Source organism: Mus pahari, chromosome 10, assembly GCF_900095145.1.
Source record: "Mus pahari chromosome 10, PAHARI_EIJ_v1.1, whole genome shotgun sequence".
NCBI lineage: Eukaryota > Metazoa > Chordata > Mammalia > Rodentia > Muridae > Mus > Mus pahari.
The window spans coordinates 34,569,565-34,581,373 of NC_034599.1; the positions used below are offsets into that span (position 1 = coordinate 34,569,565).

Here is an 11,809-nt window from a genome sequence, read left to right on the forward strand (position 1 = left end):
GGATTAAGTTCATCCTCTTCCACTGAGTAGCCATCGGCTTCATTTGAGTCAGAGACCATGGACTAGCCTGTGGATGATCTTTGATTGGTGACTTAATCTCTGGGAGCTCCCCAGGGTCCAGTTTAGTTGACACTGTTGTTCTTGTGGGGTTGCAATCCCCCTTGGCTTCTTAATTTCTTCCCCTAACTCTTCCATAGGAGTTCTGGACCCCAGCCTAATGGTTGGCTGTAACTATCTGCATTTGTGTCTGTCAGTTTCTGGTAGAGCCTCTCAGAGGACAGTCGCACTAAGCTCCTGTCTGCAACCATAACATGACATCAGTAATAGTGTCAGGGTTTGGTGTCTGCTCATGGAGTGGAACCCAAGTGAGGCCAGTCATTGGATAGTCTGTCCTTCAGTCTCTGCTCCATTTTTGTGCCTGCATTTCCTTTAGACGGGACTAATACTGCATCAAAACTTTTGAAGATAGGAGTGGCCCCATGCCTCAGCTGGGGGTAATGCCTATCTACTGGAGGTTGTCTTTTCAGATTCCACCTCCCCACAGTTGGGCATTTTGGCTAAGGTCATCCTTTGAGTCCCAGGAATATCTCATATACCCAATTTTCTAGTAGTTCTCACCACCCTCACCTCCTACTGCTGCATATTTCCATCCATTCTCTTGGCTTCCTAGGCTCCTCTTCTGTCTCTCCCATGCATGATACTGTCCTGCTTTTCCCCTCTCCCACACAAGTCATTTCCTCCCTCTGCCTCCTGTGGTTATTTTGTTCCCCCTTTTAACTGGGATTGAATTATCCATACTTGGGTCTTCATTCTTGTTAAGCTTCATATGGTCTGTGAGTTGTATCATGGGTCTTCTGTACATTTTGGCTAATATCCACTTATCAGTGAGTATATATCATGCATGTCCTTTTGTTTACCTTGCTTAGGATATTTTCTAGTCCCATTCATTTGTCTGCAAAATTCATGATGTCCTTGTTTTTAATAGCTGGATAGTCTTCCATTGTGTAAATGAACTGCATTTTCTCCATCTACTCTTCGCTTGAGGGGCATCTCAGCTGTTTTCTGATTCTGGCTATTACAAATAAGGCAACTATAAATAAAAGTGGAGCATGTGTCCTTGTGGTATAGTGGAACATCTTTTGGGTATATGCTTGGGAACGGTACAGTTTGTTCTTCAGATAGAACTATTTCAAATTTTCAGAGGAACTGCCATATTGATTTCCAGAGTGGCTGTACCAGTTTGCAGTCCCATCAACAATGGAGGAGAGTTCCTTTTTCTCCAAACCCTTGCCAGTGTTTGCTGTCACCTGAGGTTTTGATCTTAGCCATTCTGACTGGTGTAAGGTGGAATATCAGGGTAATTTTGGTTTACCTTTCTCTGATGTCTAAGGATGCTGAACATTTCATTAAGTGCCTCTTAGCCATTTGGGATTCCTCCGTTGAGAATTCTGTTTAGCTCTTAATCCCATTTTTTCATTGAGTTATTTGGTTTTGTGAACAATACCTTCTTGAGTATGTTGTATATTTTAGTTCTTTATCAGATGTAAGGTCAGTAAAGACCTTTTTCAAATCTGTAGTTTGCCATTTTGTCCTACTGACAGTGTTTGTCTTACAGAAGCATTTTAGTTCCATAAGGTCTCACTTATCAATTCTTGATCTTAGTGTTTAAACCATTGGTATTCTGTACAGGAAACTGATCCCTGTGCCAATGCATTCTAGGTTACTTGCCACTATCTCTTATATTAGACTTAGTGTGTATGGGCTCATTTTGAGGTCCTTGATCCACTTGGACTTGACTGTTGTATCAGGTGAGAGATATGGAACAATTTGCATTCTTCTACATACAGACTACCAGTTAAGTCCAGCACCATGTGTTGAATGTTATTTTTTTTTCCCACTGTACGGCTTTGGCTTCTTTGTCAAATAAGTGTACATAGGTGTGTGGGTTTAATCAAGGTCTAAAATTCTACTCCACTGATCGACCTTCCTGACTCTAGCAATCCCATGTGGTCTTTCTCATTTTTCCTCTGTATATAGTATAGCTTGAGGTTGAATGATTTCCCCAAATGTTTTTTATTGTTGAGAATTGTTTTTGCTATCCTGGGTTTTGTTTTTGTTTTTTGTTTCTGTTTTTTTTTCTTCTTTTTGTTTTTCCTTATGAAGTTGAGAATTGCTCTTTCCATGTCTTTGAAGAATTATGTTGTCATTTTAATGGGGAGTTCACTGAATTTCTAGATGGCTTTTGGTAAGAAAGCAATTTTTACTATGGTAATCCTACCATTCCGTTACCATCTTCTGAGGTCTCTGATTTCTTTCTTCAGGGATTTAAAGTTCTTTACATACAGATCATATTACAGGTGATCATGTGATTTTTTTCTGAGTTTGTTTATATGGTGGATTACGTTTATGGATTTTTCATATATTGAACCATTACTTCTTCCCTGGGATGAAGCCTATTTGATCATGGTGAATGATGGTGTTGTAGTCTTGTATTCAGTTTGTGAGAATTTTATTGAGTATTTCTGCATTGATAGTCATAAGGATATTTTGTCTGACATCCATTGTTGTATGTTTGTGTGGTTTAAGTATCAGAGAAACTATGACTTCATACAATGAATTAGGTAGTTTTCCTTATGTTTCTATTTTTTTGAAATAGTTTGAGGAATCTTGGTATTAGCTCTCTGAATGTCTGGTAAAATTTTGCACTAAAACCTTCTGTCATTGGCCTTTTTGTGGTTTGGAGGTTTTTTTAATGACTGCTTCTATTTCCTTACTCATTAAGAAGAGTTTAGACACCGAAGTGGATGCTCACAGCCAGCTATTGGATGGAATACAGGGTCCCCAATGGAGGAGCTAGAGAAAGTACCCAAGCAGCTGAAGGGGGCTGCAACCCTGTAGGTGGAACAGCAATATGAACTAACCAGTACCCCCTGAGCTTGTGTCTCCAGCGGCATATGTAGCAGAAGATGGCCTAATCGGCCATCATTGGGAAGAGAGGCCCCTTGGTCTTGCAAACTTTATATGACCCAGCACAAGGGAAGGCCTGGGCCAAGTAGTGGGAGTGGGTGGGTAGGGGAGCAGGGGCGGGGGGGGGGGTATAGGGAACTTTCGGGATAGCATTTGAAATGTAAATAAAGAAAATAATAATAAAAAGAAGAAGAATTTAGATGGTTTACTTGATATAGATTTAACTTCAGTAAGAGGTATCTGTCTATAAAGTCATCCATTTCAGTTAGATTTTCCATTTTTGTTGATTATAGGCTTTTGTAGTAGGTGTTGATTATTTCTTGAATTTTCTCAGTTTCTGTTGTTATATCTTCCTTTTAATGTCTGAGTCTGTTCATTTGGATACTGACTGTATGTCCTTTAGTTAATTTGGCTAAGAGTTTATCTATTTGTTCATTTTCTCAAAGAACCAGCTCTTAATTTTCTTGATTCTTGTATAGTTCCCTTTTTTCCTAATTGGTTGTATTCAGACATGAGTTTAATTATTTCTTGTCTTCTATTTTTTGGGGTGTGTTTGTTCTTTCTTTTCTTCTAGAGCTTTCAGGTGTGCTATTAATTTCCTAGTGTAAGACCTCTCAAATTTCCTTTTGAATGTACTTGGTGCTATGAATTTCTTCTTAGCAGTACTTTTATTGTGTTCCATAAGTTTAGGTATGATCTGCCTTAATTTTCACTGAATTCTGAAGGGGGTTGGGAAGCCTGGGAGAACCAGAGGTGGTGAGTGATTACAGGAAAACAGTATGTCTGGGCACAGTGGAGCACAGTCACTATGATTGTTCCAGTATGCCCAAGATCTATGTAAGCCCTAGTAGACCAAATTCCATCATGGAAACATCAGTTACATACAGAGTTCATATTGAGGAGATACTGGCAGTCAATAATTGCAGAAATTTCAATCCAGTTTTCTCTCATTTGCAGTCAGACAAGGTGACCATGCAACAGAGGGAAATCGTATAACCCCCAAATAGGAACAGCAGGCCTCCTGTGTCCCTGATTAGAGCAATCCTCCTAAGTCCATGGTTAAGGTAGACCTACTGTGTCCCTGATTAGGGTGAACCTCCTAAGAGACAGTCAGGCCTTGGGGTCCATGGATAGGATCTGCCCCAGTTCCAGATGGAGGTGCAGAGTAGATGGCTTATGAGGCTCAGGGCGATCAGAATACATCCCAAATCTTCAGGGCTCTGTGGAAGGAACAGGGTCACAGCTGGTATGCTTATTGGGTCAATGGTCTTACCTGTGTCCCTGGTAAAGCCTGACCTGCTGGGAGACAGGCAGTTTGTGTGATGTGGAAGAGGGGAGGGACACTGATCTGACCAGGGTGAAGGTACAGACCAGAAGGAAGATGTGGCTCCTGTAGAATGGATATTTCCCAAATCTCCTGGGCTCTGTGAAAGTGTCAGTTGGCATAGATATTGTGGCAGGGTCTCACATGTGTTCCTAGTTATGGCAGACTTCCTTGGAGAAAGGCATTCTGTGGGGTGTGGGGAGAAGGGAGGCAGCCGTTCTACCCCAGAGGGAGGTGCAGATCTACAGGATGATGGGGCTATGGCAGAGGGGATAGATCCACCTTATGCTCTGTGGAGATTCCAGCTGGCTCTGGTATTGGGGCAGGGGTCTCACCTGTGCCTCTGGTTACTGCTAATCCCTTAGAGACAGGCAGGTTTGGGATGTGGGAGAGGGGCAAGCATGCCCATCTGCTATGACTAGAGGTGCAGACTGGAAGGAAGGTACTTCTTACATTTTAATGACAAAGCTCTAATTCATCTAGGAATTTACTTTGTGTACACAATAATTGATTCACAGTTCAATAGGATAGAAGACAGTAGTTATAGTTTCCTCTGGTTAAAGTGTTTCTGCATTGCAATCCTTCTTAGTTCACAACATATAAATGGAAAAGGCAGACTGAGTTGAGTCTCCTTCTCTAACTTCAATGTGTAGAAACACCCAATTTTCCACTTAAGAGATTGTCGATATGAACTTACAAGACAAAAATCATACTGCAGATATTTTCAGTGATAATATGACAGTAATACTTAATTTCTTACACTGTAAAAATTAAAAAATATATTGTATTAGCTCTCAGTTTTACTGGTATGTAATAGGAGGGAATCTGGGCACTTTGTCTCTATGGGTTCCTTAGGTAATCACTTCTGACTGATTCTCTTCCAGAAATGGTTCCCAAACCAGCATCCCCTGCTAGCAGCATCACATGTACACTACTTAATCATAGTAGCACAAAGTTTCAAATATTTAATGCAATGGGTGCTCCAGAGCTCAATTAATTTTCACTTTTATGTATTTAAAGACTTTATGTACCTTAAGGATTAGAGAAATAGGAATGTCTAAAAGTAGAGCTCTGGAAATCCCATCTGAAATTAGATTTTGGATAACTACTCAATGTCTTGTGTAAAAGCTTACTTCCTTGACACCGCAGGGCATTTTCCCACCACAGCAATACCCACTCTACATCTCAAATTTGAGGCATAGTTTTGAACTCATGAAAATTTTAAAGCTTTATTTCAGTGATAGTATTTTATATGAAATGCATTCTTAATTTTAAGTATATATTTAAAAATTGTAATTAAAAAATTAATCATATTTACCTAAGTTAATTCACTTAAACCAACTGTATTGAGGGCAAGTATATACTAAAGCAGAAATAATTTACATGAGGAATTTGTGTACATGTAAAAGAAAAATAAAGTCGTACTATTTAATTGACTCACAAATCTTTTTCTCCCGTAGATCTGAAGAGAGGACATGGCAGCAGGAAACCACTGCACAGTGACTGAATTCTTCTTGGTGGGGCTCTCAGAGAAGCCTGAACTTCAGCTGCCCCTTTTCCTCTTCTTCACAGGAATCTATCTGATCACTGTGGCAGGGAACTTGGGCATGATTACATTGATTGGGCTCAGTTCACACCTGCACACACCCATGTACTTTTTCCTCAGCAGTTTGTCCTTCATTGACTTCTGTCAGTCCACAGTTGTTACCCCTAAAATGCTGGTGAGCTTTCTGACAAAGGAGAACATCATCTCCTACACTGGATGCATGGCTCAGCTCTACTTCGTCATCACTTTTGGTGTTGCAGAGTGCTACACATTAGCTGCAATGGCATATGACCGCTATGTTGCCATCTGTAATCCCTTGCTTTATAATGTAACCATGTCCTATCAGATTTACAGTTCTCTGATTTCAGTGGTGTATATTTATGCTGTGTTCTGTGCATCAGTAAACACTGGCTTCATGTTTAGGACTCAGTTCTGCAAATTAGATGTGATTAACCACTATTTCTGTGATCTCCTTCCCCTCTTGAAAATTGCATCCTCTAATACCTATATCAGTGAAATATTGATTCTATTTTTTGCTGCACTGAATTCATTTGTCCCAGTGCTAACCATTATTACTTCCTACATCTCCATTATTGCCACCATCCTCTGCATTCACTCCAGGGAGGGCAAGTTCAAAGCTTTTAGTACTTGCAGTTCCCACATCTCTGCTGTTGCTATCTTCTATGGTTCTGGTGCGTTCACGTACTTACAGCCATCATCATTGAATTCTAAGGGCCAAGCAAAAGTGTCATCTGTGTTTTATACTACTGTTGTACCCATGCTAAACCCCTTGATCTACAGCCTGAGGAACAAGGATGTCAGTATTGCATTGAAGAAAATACTTGAAAGAAAGAAATTCATGTAAGCAGAAATCATGTGAAGATTATTTATTACAGAAAAGTAATTAGAAATACATAGAAATATTTTTGACTCTTCCTGTCATTATTATTACATAATTCCTAGGATCCTTTAATACTTTTACAATTAGAAATTGCAAGTTGATATTTGAGTACCTTATATGTTATATGTTTATCAGAATTAAAAACATATACAAATAATATAGATTACACAAACTGTTATGATCCTTGATGATATTCCATCATTTTATGTATATTTTCTTCATATATGATAAACCTTACTTTAAAATATAAAACTCCTTATTTACCACAAATGACACCTTTTAAAAAAAAATCTTTCATCTTTTTTTAAACTCCAGATTTTATCCCCTCCCTGTCCATCCTCTGAATATTCCGCATATCATACCTCCCCCCACCCCTACTCCTGGCTCAGTGAGAATGTCCCCACCCTTCATTCCCTACCCCATCAGAACTCTCCACTCCCTATGGACTTCTTTCTCTTGAGGATTAGGTGCATCTTCTCTAACTGAGTCCAGATCCTGCAGTTGTCTGCTGTATTTGTGTAGGGGACTGCCTGATTGGTGGCTCAGTGTGAGATAACTCAGGGGTCCAGGTTAGTTGACATTGCTTATCCTCCTATAGGTTTATCCTCCTCCTCATATTCTTCCAGTTTTTCAAAAATTCAACCACAGGGGCCAGCAGCTTCTGTCCATTGGTTGGGTGTAAATAATCTGCATCTGAAACTTTCAGCTGCTTGTTGTATCTTTCAGAGGACAGTCATGAAAGGTCCCTTTTTGTGAGCACACTATAGCAATGGTAATAGTGTCAGGCCTTGGAGCTTCCCCTTGAGCCTGACCCCAATTTGCTCTAGTTGCTGAACCTCCTTTTCCTCAGGCTCTTCTCCATTTTTATCCCTGCAGTTCTTTCAGATAGGAACAATTATGTGTCAGAGTTTTTGGCTGTAGAATGGCAACACCATTCCTCCCTTGATGCCCTGTCTTTTACCTGGAGGTAGGCTCTATAAGTTCCCTCTTCCCAAAATAGGTCCCTCCCTTTGAGTCCTGAGAGTCTCTCACCTCCCAGGTCTCTGGTACATTCTGGAGGGACCCCCACCTCCTACCTCTGGAGGTTGCCTGTTTCCCTTCTTTCTGCTGGCTCTAGGACTTCAGTCCTGTTTCCCTTACCCATTACCTGATAATGTTCCCCTCTTTTCCTTCCTGCCCCTTTTCTACCTAGTTCACTCTCTCCCTCTCCCTCCTGTAGTAATTGCTTTCTTCTCCCTCCCACATGGGATTGTGGTATCCTCACTTGGGCTCTTTGGCTTCTTATCCTTTTTTAGTTCTGTGGATTGTATCCTTGGGTATTCCGTACTTATTTGGTTAATATCCACTTATTCCTGAGTACATACCATGCCTTTTTTATTGGATATTTCCTTTATTTACATTTCAAATGTTATCCCCTTTCCTGATTTCCCCCTGGAAACTCCTTTCCCATCCCCCCTACCTGATTCTATGAGAAAGCTCACCCACCCTTCTACCCACTCCAACCTCCCTGCCCTTGCATTCTCCAACACTGTGGCATTAAGCCTTCAGAGTACCAAGGACCTCTTCTCCCATTGATGCCTTACAAAGCCATCCTATGCTACATATGCAACTGGAGCCATGAGTCCCACTTTCGTTGATGGTTTAGTCCCTGGGAGCTCTTTGGAGGTCTGGTTGTTTGATATTGTTGTTATTCCACACCATGCCTTTGAAATTAAATTTTAATTGAGTTTTGAGAATTTCATGTGAGTGCTATAATTCTATCTGATCCCTCAACACTTCCTTCAACTATTCCCATGCTCCCTCTGCTCTCTCAAATTAATGACCTCTTTTCATTTAATCCATATATATATCCATAGTAAGGCTGATTCTGTTCTCAGTGATCATTAGCTTCCCACAGCTCTTCATCTCAGAATGGAGTGCTGGAGATTTCCCATTTCTACGTGTTTTGTGTGTCTTAATGGCTCTGAGTCACCTCCAACAATATTTTCTAGTTCTATATATTAACATGAAAGTTTCAAAATCTTATTTTTAAAATTCCATTGAATGTTCATTATCATTTAATCACTTATAGGTTGTTTAGGTCATTTCCATATATATATTGCTCTTCTAAATACCAGTAGATGGAACATGGCTGAACATTTAACTGTTGTGTAGAATGTCAGGTCCTTTGGTCATAGGTAAAATACTGGAATTTCAGGGTCATATGTTATATTATTTACTTATTTACTTACTTAGTTTCTTACTTACACTCTTAGTTACGTATTCAACTCCCCACAGCAAATCTAAAAGTAGCTAAAGCAGTTTGTAATACTTGGTGTTTTTCTCAATTTTTTATTAGATATTTTATTCATTTACAATTCAAATGCTATCCCAAAAGTCCCTTATACCCACCCCAACCCTGCTCTCCAACCCACCCACTCCTGCTTCCTGGCCCTAGTATTCCCCTGTAATGGGGCATATAATCTTTGCAAGGCCAAGGGGCCTCTCTTCCCAATGATGGCCAATTAGGCCATCTTCTGCTACATATACAGCTAGAGACACGAGCTCAGGGGGTAATGGTAAGTTCATATTGTTGTTGCACCTACAGGGTTGCAGCCCCCTACAGCTCCTTGGGTACTTTCTCTAGCTCCTCCATTGGGGACTATGTGTTCTATCCAATAGATGACTCTGAGCATCCACTTCTGTATTTTCCAGGCACTGGCATAGCCTCAAAAGACTCAGCTATATCAGGCTCCTGTTGGCAAAATCTTGCTGGCATATGCAATTGTGTCTTCATTTGGTGGTTGATTATGGTATGGATCCCCGGATGGAGCAGTCTCTACATGGTCATTCCTTCTATCTCATCTCCACAGTAACTCCTTACATGGGTACTTTGTTCCCCATTCTAAGGAGGGACAAAGTATCCAAACTTTGGTATTCCTTCTTCTTGAGTTTCTTGGTATTCCTTCTTCTTGAGTTTCATGTGTTTTACAAATTATATCTTGGGTACTGTGTTTCTGGGCTAATATCCACATAACAGTGAGTGCATATCATGTGAGTTCTTTTGTGATTGGGTTACCTCACTCAGGATGATATCCTCCAGATCCATCCATTTGCCTAAGAACTTCATAAATTCATTATTTTTAATAGCTGAGTAGTACTCCATTGTATAAATGTACCACATTTTCTGTATTCATTCCTCTGTTGAGGAATATCTGGGTTCTTTCCAGCTTCTGGCTATTATAAATAATGCTGCTATGAACATAGTGGAGCATGTGTCCTTATTACAAGTTGGAACATCTTCTGGGTATATGTCCAGGAAAGGAATTGCTGGATCTTCTGGTAGTACTATGTCCAATTTTCTGATGAACTGCCAGACTGATTTCCAGAGTGTTTGTACCAGCTTGCAATCCCACCAACAAAGGAGGAGTGTCTCTCTTTCTGCAAATCCTCCCCAGCATCTGCTGTCACCTGAATTTTTGATCTTAGCCATTCTGACTGGTGTGAGGTGGAGTCTCAAGGTTGTTTTGATTTGTATTTCCCTGATGATTAAGGATGTTGAATATTTTTTCAGGAGCTACTCAGCAAGTCAGTATTCCTCAGTTGAAAATTCTTTGTTTAGCTCTGTACTCCATTTTTAATAGGGTTATTTGGTTTTCTGGAGTCTATCTTCTTGAGCTCTTTATATATATTGGATATTAGTCCCCTATCTGATTTAGGATTGGTAAAGATCTTTACCAATCTGTCCACTGCCTTTTTGTCTTATTGACAGTGTCTTTTGCCTTACAGAAGCTTTGCAATTTTATGAGGTCCCATTTGTCAATTCCCAATTTTACAGCACAAGCCATTGGTGTTCTATTCAGGAATTTTTCCCCTGTACCCATATCTTCAAGGCTTTTCTCCACAATCTCCTCATTGAGTTTCAATGTCTCTGGTTTTATGTTGAGTTTCTTGATCCACTTAGACTTGACCTTAGTATAAGGAGATAAGAATGTATCAATTCACATTCTTCTACATGATAACCACCAGTTAAGCCAGCACCATTTGTTGAAAATGCAGTCTTCTTTCCACTGGATGGTTTTAGTTTCTTTGTAAAAGATCAAGTGACTATAGGTGTGTGGGTTCATTTCTGGGTCTTCAATTCTATTCCATTGATCTACCTATCTTTTACTATACCAGTACCAGGCAGTTTTTATCACAATTGCTCTATAGTACAGCTTGAGGTCAGGCATGGTGATACCCCCAGAGGTCCTTTTATTGTTGAAAATAGATATTGCTATCCTAGATTTTTTGTTATACCAGGTGCATTTGCAAATTGCTCTTTCTAACACTGTGAAGAATAGAGTTGGAATTTTGATTACATATAATCTGTAGATTGGTTTTGGCAGGATAGCCATTTTTACTATATTAATCCTGCCAATCCATAAGCATGGAAGATCTTTCTATCTTCTAAGATCTTCTTCTATTTCTTTCTACAGAGATTAGAAGTTCTTGTCATACAGACATTTCACTTCCTTAGAGTCACAACAAGGTATTTTATATTATTTGTGACTATTGTGAAGAGTGTTGTTTCCCTAATTTCTTTCTCAGCCTGTTTATCCTTTATGTAAAGAAAGGCCACTGATTTTTTTGAGATAATTATATATCCAGCTACTGATTTGAAGCTGTTTATCAGGTTTAGGAGTTCTCTGGTGGAATTTTTAGGGTCACTGATATATATATATTATCATATCATCTGCAAACAGGAAATTTTGAATTCTTACTTTCCAATTTGTATCCCCTTGATCTCCTTGTTTTCTAATTGCTCTGGCTAGGACTTCAAGTACTATATTGAATAGGTAGGGAGAAAGTGGGCAGCCTTGCCTAGTCCCTGATTTTAGTGGGATTGTTTCAAGTTTCTCTCCATTTAGTTTGATGTTGGCTACTGGTTTGCTGTAGATTGCCTTTATTATGTTTAGGTATGGGCCTTGAATTCCTGATATTTCTAAGACTTTTATCATGAATGGGTGTTGGATTTTGTCAAATGCCTTCTCAACATCTAACGAGATGATCATGTGGATTGTGTCTTTGAGTTTGTTTATATAGTGGATTA

At 39.7% G+C, this 11,809-nt stretch overlaps 1 protein-coding gene across 1 annotated transcript; it reads left to right on the forward strand.

Moving 5' to 3' along the window:
- Positions 1-5,766: 5,766 nt before the first annotated feature.
- LOC110328087 (olfactory receptor 1537-like) lies at positions 5,767-6,702 on the forward strand. The gene has a single exon (XM_021207447.1). The coding sequence runs from the start codon at positions 5,767-5,769 to the stop codon at positions 6,700-6,702; it is 936 nt and encodes a 311-aa protein (XP_021063106.1).
- Positions 6,703-11,809: the final 5,107 nt, after the last annotated feature.

Excerpts from the sequence above, each read along its gene's own strand:
- LOC110328087 (XM_021207447.1), top strand. The coding sequence starts at position 5,767 with ATGGCAGCAGGAAACCACTGCACAGTGACTGAATTCTTCTTGGTGGGG.